This window comes from Polyergus mexicanus, unplaced genomic scaffold (assembly GCF_030449975.1).
Source record: "Polyergus mexicanus isolate NDT 795.1 unplaced genomic scaffold, iyPolMexi1.0 SCAF_3, whole genome shotgun sequence".
Lineage (NCBI taxonomy): Eukaryota > Metazoa > Arthropoda > Insecta > Hymenoptera > Formicidae > Polyergus > Polyergus mexicanus.
In genome coordinates, this window is record NW_027223323.1 from 3,067,966 (window position 1) to 3,087,636 (window position 19,671).

Here is a 19,671-nt window from a genome sequence, read left to right on the forward strand (position 1 = left end):
GTAGCGCTGAGAATTTGTCGCCTAAGTGCGGCTCGTCTCCGAGAAGTACATTCTTCTCGTGCACCACAGGGTGTCTGCACAGTCCACGTGTGGGCTATTAAAAACCAGTGCTTCTCAACGGGAGTTCCATAGAACAGGAGGCTGTTTCACGAGCGTTCTCCCATTCTTTCTCTCTCTCTCTCTCTCTCTCTCTCTCTCTCTCTCTCTCTCTCTCTTGAGATATATATATATATATATATATATATATATTCATCTGCACAACTTCCGTATTGCGCAACAACATTTTTCTGTATGATTTTATTTATTTTTCGATGCGATTAAATTTTATTGAGCGCGAACAAAATCGCGAAAGGACACTTTGTTCCATGCAATACGGTCGGCGAATACAGCTGAGAATCGGTCGAAATTTTCCTGTTTTGCGATCGTGAAGGAACTCGGTTGCCGTATGCTTCCGCCGGCTTACGAACCAGCCGGCGTACGGCCATTGTTTCTACCCTCTGCGAGCGGGTACCTCTTACTACCTGAAGGGTTGAAACTACTTCTGCCAATGTCAGAATTGGTCGATACTGCACAGCCAAAGAATTCGAGATAAAAATATATTATAAAGTTAAAAGTTTTTTTTTTTTTATTTTTTATAGGAAGGAGAGACAGAGACAGAAATATAAATCGTGATCTGTCAAAGAATAAGAGCTTTTAAATAGATGATCAAGATGAATCTTATTATATTTTAGAAATTTAATATTGATAACGAGGCTTTCATTTCGATTTATTGAATTTAATGATATATTATATCACTTTAACAAAAAAATTAATTTCCTAGTTTAAAATTATTGTTCTCAGTACTTTTTTTAGCTTTACGAACTGTCGATATCATTTTATTAAAATATATATCTACATTTCAAAATTAAATAATATATAGAATTACACTTAACGATCTCAAATTATTTTTAAACTATTTGTTGAGAAAATGTTCCGGCAAGCTTTAGCGTGAACTAGAACGTCTAGGACGAAAGATGGTGAAGGAGGAGAGGGCGGTGATGGCAATACAACAATATGATTATACGGCGTGCTGCACCGGTTTTCTGCAGCAGCTGCCGCCGTCGTTTTGGGGGATCTCGACCGGGAACGGACGGACGATCGTTCTGTCGAAGTACCGGTAGAAAAAGGCAGGAGGAGGGGTGAGCAAGGAGAGTAGGCGGGGGTTGCAGCAGAGGGGCCCCTCTGTCCTCGCCGTAGGGCCCGACGCCCATAATACGCACCGACAAGGAGAAGCGAGAGCGCGTATGGGAACGCGTTGCGATGAAACGAGAGAGGAAAAAGAAAAAGAAATGACAAAAAGGGCTGTCTCTCTCTCTCTCTCTCTCTCTCTCTCTCTCTCTCTCTCTCTCTTCCTTCTACCATCGGCACCATAGAACGCATTGCAGAAACTCGAAAGACGAGCTGTACGAAAAATGCCCTACTACCTGGTTCCCTCGAATCGTTCTCTAAGCGAGGAGCAAAACTGGCTCCCTTTTCAAGCTTCTTTAGAGAAGAGAAGAGAAGGAGAAAGCCTTGGATGGAGGTCAGGGTCCCTTTTCCCCCCTCCTGTTCTTTCTTCTTGTCCCTCGTATATAGCTTTCTTCGTCACTCTTGGGGTAAAGCCCTCTCTCGCTCCTCCGTCGTTGTTCCATCGGATTTTCCCCGATACAGGGGTTCAACTTCTACGCGGAAGGAGAATGGGGAGATTTATTTGTTCTCTTTGTGCCTGGAGGAGTCATCGATTCGAGTGAATCGGACAGAGAAGATAGACGAAAATAATGCGCGCGTCAGACGAAACTAGAGGACGATTCGCTTTCGTCGTCCATCAGTTCTCGTGCTGCGTGAACTGCAGGAAGTAGCGAGCGCAGATGTATACGTGTATACATATGTGTGTATGCGGGCGCACATATATGCTGTGTTGCATCATCATATTGCTGATAATATCTTGAAAAGATTACTTTTTTATACCTTGTATACTTTCTTCGTTAGATTGATTTTTATATGAATATTTTGTTATATATGTGAGAATAAATACTATACAAATAAAATTTTAAAAATTTATCATTTTTCTCAAACGTTGTCGATATATTTCTCTGCGTGTGTTTTCTAAGAAACGCTATGATATTTTAATACTTATGATATTTTAATGATATTTAATGTTTATTTAATGAGAGATGTTTGAACTGATTATTCGAATTTTCAGAGATAGAAATTTTGAAAAAGTATATTAATTATATTGTATACATTAAACATATATATGTATATATACGCATACTGTATTTAATGTTTCATAAAAATCTACCATTTTAATAATTTTAACATTTTTAAACGTCGTTCTCGTTATGTTATGGTTAAGCTCACGTTATGACATGATTTATTACGTAGGCAATGTTATTTTAGATAGCACATCACTCATGCGCACTTGGTTCTATTTTTGTAAATTTTGTTTATAAGTAAAACTTTGCTATTTATGAATTTAAGATATAAAATAAATTTCTCTCGCAAAATGGAAAATTTGTTTCTTTTATACATCGGAAACGATAATATTATTTTCGCGCTGTTTTGTATTTATAGAGAATGTATGCTAAAGAAAGTAATTTTATATTTAAAAGCATTTTTTTAAAGAAATATGTAAAGAATATATATATTTTTTTTTTTTTACTTGTTTGTTTTATCGCTTTTAGATTGTATATATATATATTTGAAAGTCATGTTATAAATTCGACTTCTCGATTACACGTTAAGCGTTAATTGATATAATTCCACATATTATTTATTATAATTGTTTTATGAATTTCTGCTTGGCGCCTAAGTAATGGCGATATCTCTTTTTGCGTAAGAATTTCACTCAATTATGATTCTCCTTTCACTGAAGTTAACGTGAGTGAAGATGCGTGTACTCTTACAAATCAGCAAAATAAAATTCTTTGGCAGAAAAGTGATAGCACTTCGTTTATCGCTGTCAGATCACAATTGTAGCGTAGCACCGCTAATAACATACGCATTAAAACGCACGCATCGTTATAGTGCACGCGTGTCAATTTGGTTGCAATGCAATTGCACGAAACTCGCACATACACGCATGCATACATACATTATGTATCGATCCTGCATAACCAAGTGCAGCAGTTCTTTCACCCTCGTAGGGATGAGAAGTGAACCTTTTCATCAAAGCTTTCTAAACCGCACGCATGCGGCCTCCTTAATTGGACGCAGTTGAATTAAATAGCAACGCGCGCGATACACAAATTAATCCTTCCGTAACAAATATGCTACTTTGAGGGCACAGTGTAGATCAAGCATCATTAAATGAATAAGAATGTTTGATTATTTATATCGATTTCAGTGAAGCTTCTTTAATATATTATGTGACGTACAATTATTCAGTCCAGAACATCTAGTGTTAGAAATAGAAATATATTTCGACAAATAATTGAGATCTTGTTCGATTATAAACTAAATTTCTTGTTATTTCTGTGAAGAGACGAAATAAAGAGATAAAGATTTTAATATTATTATTCTTATTAAAATAAAAAAAGAATGAGATATATATATACTATGCTGCTGTCTATTTTACACAGAATATTAAAGGAAAGTAGGTGTGTTGTGTGCAGATTTCACTCATCGTATGTTCTCGCGTAGGATGCAACAGATATTTAAATCTGGAGTATTTACGATAGATGAAAATACAATACATACGTATCGATTTCATCGAGAATATTTTGTTCATTGTAAAACAAGTTTTTGCTGCTGCATATTTTATGGAATAAGGAACTCTATATTCTTAAAACTGGAAAGATAGAACTCGATTTGTTTTTAACAAGAATTACAGATTAATTATAGATTTAATTAATTTAAATTCAAATTAAGTTTTTTTAACAAATAAGTCATAAATAAAATGTTGTGTTATTTTTATTTTAGAAATTGAATTTTATTATTTCTTTTTATCCTCGATGAAAAATATATCCATAATTAATCTTCTCTTTCTTTATATTAATTTTTTCTAAAGAAAAAAAAAATACGATTCCAACTGTATATTATTATTAAAAAAAAAAAAAAAAAAAAAAAAAAAAAAAAAATATATATATATATATATATTGTATATATATTTAAATTATGATTTTGCTAATTATTCTGAAATGAATTAACAACAGAAATCTCACTCAGGCTTTTTCGTTCCATTTTATACGCTTATTTATATATATATTTTTTTCTTCTTATATTAATACAGATTTTTTTCTGTTTGCAGAGCAAAGAGCATTCCTTGTTTAAATGCTGCACGGCCTGTGGCGTTATTAACATTGACCGAGGTACCAAAGAAAGTGTCAAGATTGAGCAAGTCGTTGTTCCGTCCGGCGGCGATCTCGCCAAAATTTGGAGGATGCTGATGCCGGGTGCCGCTGGTCTCGGTGTGGGCGCGGTGGGCGCCGTCGGTGCCCCAGCGCCCGACGAGCTGGTGCAAGGGCTGGGTGCCCTGGCGGGTACTACGCCGCAGCAAAAGGACACAACGTGGACGAAACTGTTCGTCGGTGGCCTGCCCTATCATACCACCGACAAGAGTCTCAGGGAACATTTTAACGTTTACGGAGATATCGAAGAAGCGGTCGTCATCACGGACAGACAGACCGGCAAAAGCAGAGGCTATGGCTTCGTAAGTAATTAGTGAATAGATGTAGCTCTTTCATTCGATTTAACGCGATATCAAATACATATTATATTCATATATAAAAAGTTGTTTCTATTGTAAATATCTATTTCGTTATTACATTTTTTTTTTTTTTATCGAACTGTTGAAATGGGAAAAAGTAATCGATATAATTAATTAATTAAACGGATTAACTCTATAGTAATTTTATAGTTCGGGACCATAAATTCAATTTCTTTTTACATGCACATAATAAGCTTAGTCTTTCCGCTCGTAACAATGCCTTTTCTTTCGCATTGTGTATAAGTCGTATTTCTCACGAGTACTCATCCATTTTTTTTGTATTGCATACATGTACACTTACGTTAACTATATCGTCACGTATGCTGGTTATATGGAAATAAGTGTCATTTGTCGTATTGTTTCTTGATACATTAATATTGCGAAGTGTTCTCTCTTCTTTTTATGATTATTTAACTTTTCGATGTTGGAAAACATTTGCAAAAATATTAATTAAATATTGATGATAAAATATTAGATTATTCGAATATAAATGAGAGATTGATTTTTCTTATTTCTAAAAAATTAATTTATTTTACACAATTTTTAATTTACAAAAGTTGTGACAAAACATCCTGTTGATCCTTGTTGAGATTTCTATTTACTGCATCTCTTAGTTCGCGAGAAACTTGACGATAATGCTCAAATATTATCTGCTGCTTTCTTATATTCGTAACAAATGCGTACCATAAAATTTGACCTATTGTTTTATATTTAAGACTATAATTTACAATTGGTTTTTCTTTCCACAATGCGTTGAGCAGAAAATATAAAAGTTTACTTTCTATAGTATTTAAATGACATAGTAATTTGTACAAAATACATAAAAAATACGTATCCGTAAGAGTATTTATTTTTAATTAATCAGAGGATAAATTCAATCTGTATGCAGGTAATTATGGGGGATAGACCGGCGGCAGAGAGGGCATGCAAAGACCCTAATCCCATCATCGATGGTCGTAAGGCAAACGTCAACTTGGCCATTCTTGGAGCTAAGCCCAGGGGTAATTTGCAAACGAGTAAGTTTTATCATTTTATCATTTTTATAATTGTGTGATAATGTGTATGCTAGTTATTGATTCGATCTAATATTGCAATATATCCAATTATTTCGAAGATCGTTTTACAAACTCTACATGGAAACGTAGTAAGTTTCAATTATATGAGTGAATTATTTTGGTCCATAAAAAACATATTATTTTGTTCTCTTTTCCTAGTACTAATAACGGATAATTCCTAAAATATATCGAGGTTTTTAGATCAATCGTGCAATTTTTTTAATCACGTTTTGCAATTAGTCGAATTGAATTTTATATGTAATTGGTATCGACACGACAATGTTTTGTAATTGCGTTTGATTGTTATAATTAATCATATTTGTGCAGAAATTTCAAACGTTCAAGTTATGCGGATTAACTCGCGATTAGAATTAATATATACTCGCACGCTTCTAATATTAAAATCGCGATCATCATTTTTGTTTAGGGCTACCTCGTACTTTGCATTTGGTTCTCGTTGTTTTTGATATTTACGCGTCACAGTCACAAGTTCTCAGTTTGATACATTGCCAGAATCACTAAAAACTTTACACACATTCGTCACCATAATATGTTGTCATGCGACGCATCTTGGGACACGTAGGATAATTCCGTCGCATTATTTATTATTAATCGTGTACGTTTAAATTTACTGAAAGACTAAAACATTTTACCAAAACATTAATTTTTTACTTTAATTACTAGAAAAAAAAATATTGTACTGTTCAAAATATGAAAGTAATAATTTGATATATTGTCGAAAAAAGTTTCATCTAATAAATAAATAACAATGAGATTTTTTTTATATAATCATATCGTGATATACATTGTGAAGGCGAAAGGTCAATAAGGCCGAAAGGCGATCGGTTAAATGATGAAGTCTTCCTTGAGTCACTCTCTCGAATTCTTCTAATGGCTGTGAGCCAACATAATTTGGCGCTTCGAGACCTAAGTCTAAAATTGCCTTAACCCGTGTACCGAATTGTCTAGTTATTCTTTCTCTCCGACATAAAAATTTGCTTCTAGTTTCTATATTCGCACTAACGTAGATCGCTTTTTGCGCTTACATCCATCTTATCTCTATATTTCTAAATCTTTTTCACCGCATTATTTGATATTCTTTTGGAAGTTCTAAATATATATAATATTTTAATTCTATTGAAAAGTGTCATGATTTGATTTTGATTAAGATAAAGAAATTGCACAAATATTTATATCATTATTATTTTTTTTAATTTAATCGAGAACTTTAAATTTTGTTGAAGAAGATAGATAGTGTTTTATCGATTATAATTCTAAAAAGCGTATTTCCAATTTCATTTATATTGCTCTACGATATGTCGGAAAGAGCGAAGCATTCTTTATTGGATAACAATCGTTATATATATTCGGTTGCCATTCAAGTTTATTGCACGCCGTAATGCATTCTCCGATAGCGAGCATGCCATCGGTGCATCAGTATCTCAGTTTGTGTGCACGCATCACGTACGTACCTACATGTCAGCTTTTACGTATGTCTCCGTTCCTATCTGGCGGTGCCGTAATCGCGCACAGGATTATTAAACAATCGTTAACAGGCAGAAAGTTTCGATAACACCAAAAAAAAAAAAAAGTAAAGAATAATGACAAAATGCACACAAATGTATTTAGAAAGCGGCTGCAAGTCTTTTTTTTTATCGGATGATTTGTTCAATCATCGATACGACACAAGCACGAATTCTCAATGTTCACGATGAGTTGTGCAAATTTTTAGTCATTTATCTCTTCGAGAAATATCGCGTTCGCTGTTTTCGTAATACGATAATTTCGTATATCGATTCGGCAAGATTCCTTTAACGGAACACTGGTTCTATATTGATCATGCTAATGAATAAAACATGCCATGGAAGGTGGCACATGACACAGATTTTCAGCTAAGAATATGAATTATTTTTATTGGGAATTTTTTATTAACTTTGAACCGATGTAATGTTACATGATTGGATGTGCAATGAATTACTGTGCGGTTATAAATTGTTCACATTCGTCCCTATTTCTATCTTAATTTGTAATCAATTTTTTTTTTTTTTTTTTTAAATAAAAGATGCGCTCTTAAATTATCATACATTTGTTTATTTATGCACAATCTCTTTAACTGATTTTCATTCTTCTCTTTAAAGAAAAGTGTCGAAATGTCAATAATCAGACTAAGAATTGTCAATTTTAAACTTGTTTCCATATCGTAGAAATAGAGCGAAATTGCATTATCCCCAGCAAAATTTTTCTAGACGGATATTTTACATAAAATATAAAAGCAGGATCCTATTAATAATCTCATATTAACATTTTTTGTTAAAAAAAAAAAAAAAAAAAAAATGTTTTAAAAAAGCTCAATTATAATAACAAAGAAATGAAAATTTGAGAATCAGTTATTAAAAACTGAGATTCACCGATTACGTCTATGATTTTCAGCATTTCCGTTCGCTACAGGCATCCGGGCCGGTTATCCAGCAGTACTTCCTGGCCAATACGGGTGAGTACATATTTATGTGCTTTGTCGAGGGATATTAAGAACGCATATGTCGTAACTGTAGTTAGAGATCAGAATAATCTAAGTCAAGAAGAATAATTCGTAGCGCGATCGTGTAGTCACTGACTACCAAATTCTTTCGCTGCGATCAATGAAGTCGTTATTCCGCGCAATTTTTCGCTCTTTCAAAGTTTTTTTTTTTTTTTTTTTTTTTTTTTTTTTTTTTTTTTTTTTTAATCGGGTATAGATGAGTTATTTACGCAGCGTTTGTAAATTTGCCGATCGATATTTGCCGCGGAAAACGGGATCGAGAATCTTTTTCGTATTTTGCGAACATCGTCGATGGATAAAGTTTTTGAACCACTCTTACAGCGAGCACATTACGATTCGTTCGCTTTCGCGGTAGAATTTTCCAGAAATATTGGATTGGGATGTGATGGAAATTAATAATCGTTGATGCAACGTTTGAAAACTAAAAAGGTACTCCGCTTAACGGATTCACACGGTCAAATAATTTTACGAACTTTTTTGTAAAGACATCATATATATGACGTTTCAGCATCCTGACGCGCGCGCGTAAGGGGACAGGCAGAGAATCCTCTTTCCGAGATCTTTGAGAGGGCCAAGGGCCGTTCTAAGGACCCTATATTAATGCAAAAGAGAGACAAAGAAAAAAAGGAGAAATATATTAGCGATCGATGAAAGAAAGAGAAAAAGGCATATGAGAGAGAAAGCGGCACACGCACACGTATCAGAAACCTACACGTATGAGTACCTACAAGTTTCTTTCCATGAAGTACATAGCAAAGATCTTTCGAGGATCGGCCTGTTGTTCTTTCCCTAACGTACTTTTTTTTGTTTGTGTTTTTTTCTTTCTTGGTGAAACTGACGTGAAGTGATGATAATGATTGTGCGGTTGCTGAGAGATTTGCGATTGTTTGTTACTGGTTTTTAATATTTTTTTATTTTACTTTATATCTTTACTCTTTTACACTCTTTTTTCTTAATTAGAATAATATTAATGGTGATAATAATGAGAGTGATATAATAAATCGCAATATCGATAGCTGTTATACCTCTTCGATTCGACACTACCGTTCATACAAAGCAAAGTCGAGATATTCTAGTATCATATTCAAAAAAGTCTACATCTTTTATTATCATAGAATACATAGAAAAAAAAAGATATGAGAGATAAAGTATTATCGTCAATCTACAAAAAAGATTTATTTTAAATATTAAATAATTTGTATATAAAATCACATTCTCTTAACTTTAAAGTTTTTTTCAAAATTACATTAAAAAAAAAAAGAGCTTTTTAAAATAAATTTTTCTTTTTTACTTATTGTGATGCGCGCATTGGGAAAAATTAAACCTGGAATAAAAAAATATGATATATCTTCAATGAAGCAATATTTTAATTGCTTTTTATAATTAATTAAATGATACCACGTAATTTTTTTATCGATTTACAATATCCAATTATTAGAATTAGTAGTTTAGAATTATAAATTAACGAGTAAATCCATACTTGTTTGTTCTCAGATGAGTGATTTCTCTTAAGCAATTTTATTATATTATATTATATTATATAAAAATTTCTTTTCTATTTTAGCATCTTTTAGAGATTTTTTTATTTTCGATCATCATGTATGTATATCATACTTTGTTTATTATAATCGCTATCTTGTTTTGCCTTTGGTGGCGGGAATGCTAAAACGGAACGAGAATAACATCTTCCAATTTTAGATGCAAATTTTCGATTCGCAGTGCTTTCTCTCGCGTCGGATTATTTATCTTGTAGTCGAAACGAACGAGGTACTTTATTAGACACTTTAACGAGAAATTCGTAGAAAAAGCTGATTTCTTCAAACGTAGCTCATCCGATCGCATTTTTATTTTATTTTATTTTATTTTTTTTAATTATAAGAATTATGAACGAGAATGGCATAAAGAGCCACATAAATTTCGGAATAGGTTTCTTCGTTAAATTAACGCAAGCCAAGGAAGAGGCGTATCTGATCCATTCCGATCCGCCAGAGAACCGTTCGGCCATTGCTTATAAATATTTAGTCTTTCGAGGTACATAGATCACGCAGGCTTCGCGCTTGCTCGTTTCGAGCGCCTTTCGCGATTCCGCGAGAACGAGAAAACGAGTACACGCGGCGTATGGAGGAGAATCGCGAGATGAAAAGACGCGCGTTGGAATTCGGGTGAATAAAGAGGAACACGGCCGCGATTCTTTCCGCGAGTCGCGCATGAGTCTCTTCTCTTGGGCTTTTGCCGGAAATCGACCGGCGCCGAGAGGACACGAACGGTGCGTATTAATTTTTGATCGCGCGACGATCGATCCTATCGCGGTTCACCTCGTTTGGCCCGACGAATCCTTCAATGCCGCACGAAAATCTCATCGAACGCATAAAATAGCGCCCGTATCAATAATTGAAGTGTGCTCTACTCAATAAACCCCGCTACTCCTTTGCAAGTTATTAATCTTACTGAATTATTGAGATTTTTATCTGCGATATCTCAATCAAGCGGAAAATTCGCGCGAGCTCCAACTGTAAAAAAAAAAAAAAAATTAATCTTTTACGAAAAATCAATATACAGTTCATCGGTCGGAATGGAAGAAACGCCAGATATAATCCTTCCTGAGAATGCGATAAGGTCGATCGAAGTGTCTTCTTTCATGAAAATTCGGATGCCCCGAGACTTGTATAGGGGAGATCCGCTAACCATTATATATAATATATAATATATTAATAACCTTGTGTGTGTGGTGAAGGCTTACACTACACTTGGTGTCGCTATTGGTGTTGTATTTTTTGGTGTTGTACGTGGGTGATTTTTGGACTTTCAAATAACACGGTATAGCTCTCTGTCGTGTAATAACGAAATAGGATGCCGTTGATGTTTCTTTTTTTTTTATTTCTTTAATTTTTCTCGAATGTTTATCGCGTAATTATTAGTTTGCAGCACGACCAACTCTAAGTTGGCGTTATTATCGCGAACAATTGCGTGACGTCTTTTCAAGATTATCCACGGTTATTTCCGCGACTGTGGGAAGAAATACAATCCTAACGAAACGCTTCTTACAGTTTGATTTTTTATCGCTCTTCGAATAGTGGCGTCCCTCCTTTTTTTACAAAGTAATCCGAGAGACCCGTTTTTTTCTCTCGCTCATTAATGAAGGACCACGGGAGACATCTTAACTTTTTTCTCGTCTCGCGGACAAATGTGTCGTAATCGTGTGAAAGAAGCGTGAATATGTAAGTGCGTCATGCGTGAGGGGGGGGGAGGGGGATTTCTTCTGCGATCCAGCGGGGCCCCATGCAAAGGGGACCAATCGATTCTCTCGCACGGTCGACGTTGCGGATCCGAATTTTTCATAAATTCCATGATCAGATTAATTAATCTTAGCTCTATTAATTAATTCTATATTGTTGCCACATTTATAACATAAGAAAATTGTGATAAATAGAAAAAATCATCGCGAGAGAAGATTTTGAGCCTATTTATCGCCTAAAAAAAAAAAAAAAAAAAAAAAAAAAAATCTTGTGGATTAAATTTTTAGACGGTTCTATAATGTTTGCTCAAATGACATTGATGCGATCTAATTTAATCGAATTTATCGACGTCACATCTGCAGAACGCAATACGGAGCAGTTCGCTAATGCATGTGGAACAATAGCGGAAATTTTTCTCTTTCGAGTAAACAAACCGTCAATTAATTAGTTAAAGGCGAATCAAAAATTCACCTTTAACGAATGCATTATTGACGAAAGTCATGTCGGTGTGGTCGGCGTGGCGTCACGCATAGGCGTAGATGCGTAAAGCGCGGCGGGCATTTCGGAATTAGCTAAACGTAGGTGGAGAAGTGAAATCCAACACCGGTACCGCGGACGTCGCGGTAGACGTCAGAAAATGGTTCTGATAAATCCGTGTCGTAAGCGAACGACGACGACGACGACGACGACGACGACGACGACGACGACGTCTCGGCCGGCCATCTTGGAGCCGCGCTGGCGACGGTCCAGTCTTTATTTAGCACCACCTGTCCCTCGTGTCAGCTTCTCGCTATCCGCCACCGCTCGCTCGAGGGCTCTATCGAGAGGATTCTAACGCGAATTTACGCGTTAGGATTATACCGCGTCGGACCGTGTTGAAGATCCACGCTTATTTATGCTCTCACTCGGCACTTCCGCTCCCGCTGTTACTTGCTCGTTGTACACGTACCGTAGATCGAGAGTGAGTTAATGAGAGTCCAGTCTACTCTAGCGGTATAAAAATGATTTCTAGGAATTTTTTTTTTTTTGAAGAATATTAGAAAAATTGATCTTTTTGGCCTTTTATATATGTTTAAAGAATACATCAGTATTTTTAAATCTAGGATATTTATCTTTTTTCAGTTTCTTTTTTATCAAGTTTCTCTGCTAATTGATTTATACACATTCAGCGATGTATGTATCATAGGAAACATAAGACACTGCTAAAGTATAAATCGCCACGTGTTGCAAGCTACATATCTTTTATGCGGTACTAAATGCTATCTTAGGAAAAAAATTTACTGTTTCTGACTCATTCGTAAAAACGTTGACTCACGGCTTTTGTGAAACAATCGATTCAAACGATCGAGTACTACTTCGGTAAAGAGGACGATTTCCGTCTCGCGCGTCGTTGGCGGGAATAAGGTACACGATCATTTCTTTTCGGAGAGATGAAACGCGTGGGCGCAGAGCGCGCGCGTTAAAGGTCCATTTCTATTTTCATTGCCCCCGCGGCTTCTATCCACCTGTCGTTGTCGCTCTTCTGACGCAAGCCGTAACATCGCTTTGCGAGAGACACGAGGTGCGTTTTGTATCGCATTTACATAAATACATTGAGGCCGCATTTAAGCTTGCATTTCGAGTTTTAGAATGATGAACGAGCGCAATTCCGGGATGTAATTTCCTGAAATTTTAGAACTATTATCCTAGATACATTTTGACAGACACGCGCATAAATTTAACTTTATCTAATTCGAGTTATCGAGTATATTATTCCTCTAATTTAAAAACAAGTGAGCTAATTTATACGCAGATGATATATCATAATTAAATAATACGCGCTGTACATCGCTTTATCGACCGGGCATCTATGATTCTTAATTAGAATGCATTTCCGGTGTCTTAATCAAGTTGTAGAACAAAGAAATTTCCTTTTGTCTCTTTCCTCTTACGGTCGCGTATCTCGATTTTAAATTCGTCTGCCGAATCGTATTTTTAGCGCATTTGAGAGAAACGACGTGCGTACCGAGAACAATTAAGTCGTCGCGTGTTTTGTACGTGTGTGTGTGACACCACCCTACAAAGTTATCATTGGTCCGGTCTGCTTTTCAAGGATTGGCAGATCATCCCATTGGATTATCTACGGCGCCGGCGCCGGCGCCCGCACAATCCGTGCACTGCGCATAGTTCCGTCGTACAATATATATGTATATATATCCGCGCTCGCGCACACATGCGCGTGCAAAATGTCTCGCGCAAGTGACACATATGACGTGCATCGGCACACGCACACATACATATTATATACACGCATGTAAGAAAGAGTCCAGTCCATCATGCGGAAACGCACAACCGTGCGATCGCAGACGATCGCCGGGCATCACGTGCCGCCGCCTCACACGTGTGAAAACTGACCGCGTCGCATTCCGTGACATACTTACGCGAGTATACGGAAGAAGATGATGGCAAGATTACGCCAGGTTAACCGACACGCGTATGTGAATATCAAAATGAAAATGTCGATTCGCGAAGAATATTCTCAACGACACGTGTCTTCTTATGTTGAACTCTTGTTTCAATCATATATTATAATATGGGGGAAGAAAGGAAGAAAGAAATCATTTCATAGAAACTTTCCTCGAATTGTTTGGAATGATCCAATATGAGTTATTGTATTATTTTAAAAGATGATAGATAGAGATAATTACATAACAATTTACGGAGACAATAATATTACATTTACGTGCTGCTTATCATTTTATCAACAGCGCTGCCATATTTATTATACTAAATTTCCGATTTCTATTCTTTTTTTTTTTCTGAAACAAAACCTCGTATATATATATAGAGAGAGAGAAATTTGACTTTATATCTTCGGATTATCTTTTTTACCGATTTTGTCTCGATATTTCTAATGCATTCATATTTTTTGCAATTATATTAAAGTTATATTAAAGTTAACAAAATTTACATTCGCGTTCACGCAGATTCACATATTTTCACATACGCTCGATTTTGTAGACTACAAGCCGATAATCAGCATTCCTGTAAAAAAAGGGAATATAAATATCGGTTACCAGATCCGGGATCTTTCGTGTCGCGTTCGTTGTAACAACGTGTCGCGCGAGGTGTTTTGGTGGCTTCCGCTCCGCTAACACGCGCTTCCGCTTCGTCGTCCTCATCGTTAACGATCACCCCCGTAGTCGTAGGGGTCGTAGCGACTCGCGCGCACGAATTAATGGGGTTGATTGAACAATCCCCGTCGGTGCGATTCACCCCCGGGATATACTACGTCATTACGTATGTCGTGGCACAACGTAGGGAAAAGTCGGGAGATCCTAATCGCGGCGCTTGGCCACTTTGAGTCGGAAATCGAGGGTGGTCACTTAGATCCGTCACGAAGGAACGACACAGGGCCTTTTCGTGACTGCGGGACGGTTTTAATGTCCCTTACCTGGCCGGTCTTTCTCGTTAGCCTTCTACCATGCGATACTTTTTTTACCGCGAAAAAAGTCGCTAACAATAAAGTCGGGATTACGATGAACTTTACGTAACGGGACGCGATGGGACGTGAAGTAACGTAAAACCTAAACACAATGTTTTCTATGTTGTCAATTACGACTGACTTCAACGTAACGTAAAATAAATATTAGAGCTTAACGTGACATGAAAGCTTGCCAATGTCAAGCTTTGACGTCGCGTTCTGTCAAGTCGGGGTGTCGATTAACGACGTTTTATTAGAGTGTGTGAGGGCGCATCCCGAAATATATGATAAAGAAAATGCAGGATTCAAAAATGCCAAAAGAAATGGATGCTTCAAAAGAAATGTATCATGAAAACGGAGTTCCTATAATAGATTAGATTAAATCAATCACCAAACTGGATTCTTCTCCGAAAAATCTCCTTCGCACCAATGGTTCGTATTCGTTTTTTCTTACGCAGTTTCAGATACAAATATCCGGCCAAAATTAAACTAAAAAATTGATAATACTGCCTCACGATAAAATTCATTTTTCAATTTATATAGCTTTTCACGATACATTACGGCGATCGTAATTTGAAAGACGTATTCAATCGTTTACGTTAACGTCACGTTACATTACGTCCCGTTGCGTCCCGTTACGTAAAGTTCATCGTAATCTCGACTTAAAAAGTAACTATACGTCAATATAATTTTGTGGCAATAATTTGGAAAACGATTGATATTGGCTTTAAACATAATTAATTCCATTTTTATATTACTGAATATTGAAAATGTAAATTATTCTGGTATGTTCCGTATTATGTCCATTCTATTGTAATATGTGAAGCTTAGTTGTTTCGCTCTATTCACATTTTTTAGCAGAGATAAAACTTTTCACAAAATCGCCATTATATTTATTGATCCGGACGTTCTCCAAAATGTTTCCTTTTTTTTGTTTTTTAAAAAATTTCCTATGACGCGATATTAGTACGCGCATTTATTCTCACGGGAATCACCGTAATGCGGTGTACACATCTTTTTCTTCCGTTCGTATGTTACATCGATCGTATAAAAGGTTGTGCGTCGCGTCCCGACATGTCGTCAACGCGGTTCTTCATTGCGAAAATTATGCGTCTATTAAAACCGCCTCGTATCCGCACGAAGGTCAAGGACGAAAGGTACAGGCCGAAAGATGACATTCCACGGATATTATTTCGCATACATTATATGTGAATAGATCTAGAATCTCATAAATTCCTTAGCAAAATCAAGATCAAATTTTTTCGAACGTACCATGATTTTCTTAACATGTATGTTGGTTACACAAAACATAATCCTTAGGATAAATTCTGACTTCATTTTTGCAATCAGCATAAAAAAATACATAAGAATAAGCAAAAATTATGAATTTAATAAAATTATTGATCAATGTAATTTTTCCATAAAGCAACGAGTTTAAAACTTATTGTTACTCTTGCACCGTATGGATTATCATATCAACACGTAAAGATAGATATATTTATATCAAAATATTGCCGCATGATCGTGAAAGATATTTCTGGGCGTCACTATAAGATACCGCATATCTCTTTCCGCGTAATTCATAATTTTCGATGAAAATCGGAAATATTATATATGGTTTCTGTCAATTATACCGATTCTCGGGAGACACGTGCGATATACGAGACCGTACAGAGGACATTTTTTCGCCCACACATAGGCATCAACAATTCATAAACATTCTCTTGACACCGTATATTTAAAGATATTACTGTCATTAGCGTCATTAATACGCAATACCGTCGCACGGCACGAAAAAAGTTCTTGCAATTAAAAAAAAAAAAAAAGTTTAATTCCTTTTTCTATTTTTCACTGTGTCTTTTTGCGATTATTTCTCCGCGATGCCGATTTCAGCGTTGAATGAGATTTTCTCGTGCACATTTGTCTGTCACTCGGTACGAAAGGAAACAACGAAGGGGGGCAATTGGGATTGGAAATCACCAGCTGGTCGGGGACGGACGCGCCGGTCTCTGGAAACACACGTGAAACGAGGAGAACAGAATGGAAAGTGGGGTTGAGGACACGCGAGCCATCCATAATGCACGTACCTCGGCCGAGATGCGACCGACAGATAAATTCGATGGAAAATAGAGGAACAAAAAAAGGCGATGGAAAAGCTAAAGACTATACGAAGGGACTGTATACGTCATGTGCTCGCGCGCTACTTTCGTTCCAGGGTCTTTGTGTTTCCAGACTATAAAATACCGAGCATTGTTACAATTTGATATTGCTTCTGGAAAAAATAGTAAAATTTTTTTTTAAAAACGTCATAAAATATAGATGTTTGCTGTCTTAAGAAATCGCCATCTTCAAAATTGAAACATAATATCATTCAAGATTTATTGATTTTATTATTTTGCCTAAGAATACTCTCAGACATTCGATATTTTCATTTGGAACGAATTGTTATACCTAGTGACGTAAATAACGATCCGCTGTTCGTTACTATCATTTCTTAACAGACTTTCGAACAATCGAGTTAGTGTCTTTATGAAATGGAGAGAAATATATGTCGTTTCGCAAACATCTCGAACTCGAATTCGATCAACCGACATGCGTATAAGTTTAATGCTTTTGAAGCTATTGAAACAACAAGAAAACGTTAGTTTCCGCTTTAAAGAAAGAGGCGACAATTCGCGTAAAGGCCGAAATAAAGTCGATTGTTCTCGGACAAGTGAAAAGTTTATTCGAATTATATACAATTCGCACACGTTTCTCTATTCTTCCCCTTAAATAAATCTTATCGGAGAAAATAGCTAGCTTAGTATTTACTTTTTCTCAGACATGTTTCTGCCAACATTTATCGAGCAGAAAGATTGATTCTCTATTTTCGCTCGTGAATTTAAATCAAGTTAATAGAAATTAAGCTTAAAATTAACTCTCAATTATTTCAGAAAATCTGGAATAAACAAGTGCACAAGCGAGGTATTTTTACAACGCTCGTATATTAAAACTGATCTTTCTTTAAGCGCTTCTGGCATTGAAAACTCCAGCAGGTGGCTGATAATCTTCGATGTCAATAGAATGACAATTTTTCTATTAATTTTCGCACGTTTGTTTGTACAGATGGATCGGTTGTCATACAACGTGTCGCATTTTATTTATCATGGCGCGCTTCTATTTATTTTTATTTTTATTCCCCCTCGCGAATCTCTTTGTCTCGGTTAAAAATAACGTCGAGACATTCCGATGATGCTGCAAATAATCCGCGAAAATTTAAACTTGACTGAGCCGAAATAATTTGCAACAGAAAAAATAAAAAGCTACGTAGAGCATCGTTGTATAAATTTTTTTTTCTTTACGCTTCTCGATTCTATCGCTGCGTTTGGTCGCGCCAAGATCGTCGATTTTATCTTCCTTTCGCAAACACGTTTCTAATAAGTTGCTCGCTTAAGTTTTCCTTAAAAATCTTATACAAATAAAAATATTTAACTGTAAGAAAATTATAATTAATGTTATATTTTTTCTTCCTAACAATCTTGACACGTCTAAAATAACCGTCTTTGTTACACGATATAATATTTTCAAACGCGGAGATAATTCATATCTTTTCTCTCGCGTCGCGAGTAAGAGAACCGGATTCTCGCTCGTTTGAAATGACACGGATGAAAGTACCGTCCATCCGCAATGCGACGTCGCGTTATAACACGATGTGGGGACATACATACATATGTACATATCGCTCTTTTCTATCTTTATCAATTTCGCTCTTCCCGCCTCATGTAATGTTCATCGATCGCGCGCTCATCCATCCTGGATGACAGCTCCAATTCAAGGTCGTCGATTCTACGTGTTCACTGTGACACCTTTCCCTTCCCCCGTTGCAGCGTGAGACTTTACTCGTTTGCGAATTAAGCGCAACGTGCGACACACGTGTCAAAGCGCTCTCGATTGTTTGCGATTGTGCGATAATGATCAGCGGGCACCAATCCGATATAGGTGGAGGAGGCCTGTGTTGTTCGAAGCCACAGGACGACATATTGATTTCCTTCGTAGACTGGACACTGGCTATTATCGATCCGTTAAAAAAGTTCAGGGCTGTCTCCGGGAAAGAGGCCGGGTTCCTTCTCTCGAAATGCTTCGGAATCGCCCGTTGATGTTTAATCGGTCATTGAATATCCGTTAGCTCTCAATTCATAATTTACTACGCACGCTACGCGTTCCATAAGTACAGTTTATTAGGATCACATGTCGAGAGTAGGTTTGCTTAAATATACCGATACCATTAAATTAGAATGTAGATCGGATAAAATTACGATTAAGACGTGGTGTGTATGTATGTGTGTGTGTGTGTGTGTGTGACCTCAAAATATAATTTGTCAAAATTTGGTCGGATATTTATTTTTATAATATATAAATATTTTAATTTTACATTTGATTTTCTGCGAAAATTTGCTTAATCTACTTGATTAAACTGAATCTTCAAAACTTTGAAATATTATAAATTAAACATTCTTAGCGATAAAGAACATCAATATATTGTAATTGTTTATTTATATACATCTGAATGATTGAAAATAATAATAATAATATCACGTATAATAAATAATCGATTTTGGAATACGATGAATTTGAACGACAAATTTACTTGTATTTTTATGTATTCGCAGAGT

At 36.0% G+C, this 19,671-nt stretch overlaps 1 protein-coding gene across 2 annotated transcripts in view; it reads left to right on the forward strand.

Annotated features, from left to right (window-relative positions):
- Positions 1 to 19,671, forward strand: part of LOC138944860 (RNA-binding protein 24) — a 32,265-nt gene that overhangs the window by 3,617 nt on the left and 8,977 nt on the right. For both annotated transcript variants that reach the window (XM_070315923.1, XM_070315924.1), the window contains exons 2-4: positions 4,268 to 4,669; positions 5,616 to 5,742; positions 8,212 to 8,272. In XM_070315923.1, coding sequence (XP_070172024.1) covers positions 4,400 to 4,669; positions 5,616 to 5,742; positions 8,212 to 8,272 — 458 coding nt within the window. In that variant the 5' untranslated portion in view covers positions 4,268 to 4,399. The remainder of the gene's footprint in view (positions 1 to 4,267; positions 4,670 to 5,615; positions 5,743 to 8,211; positions 8,273 to 19,671) is intronic.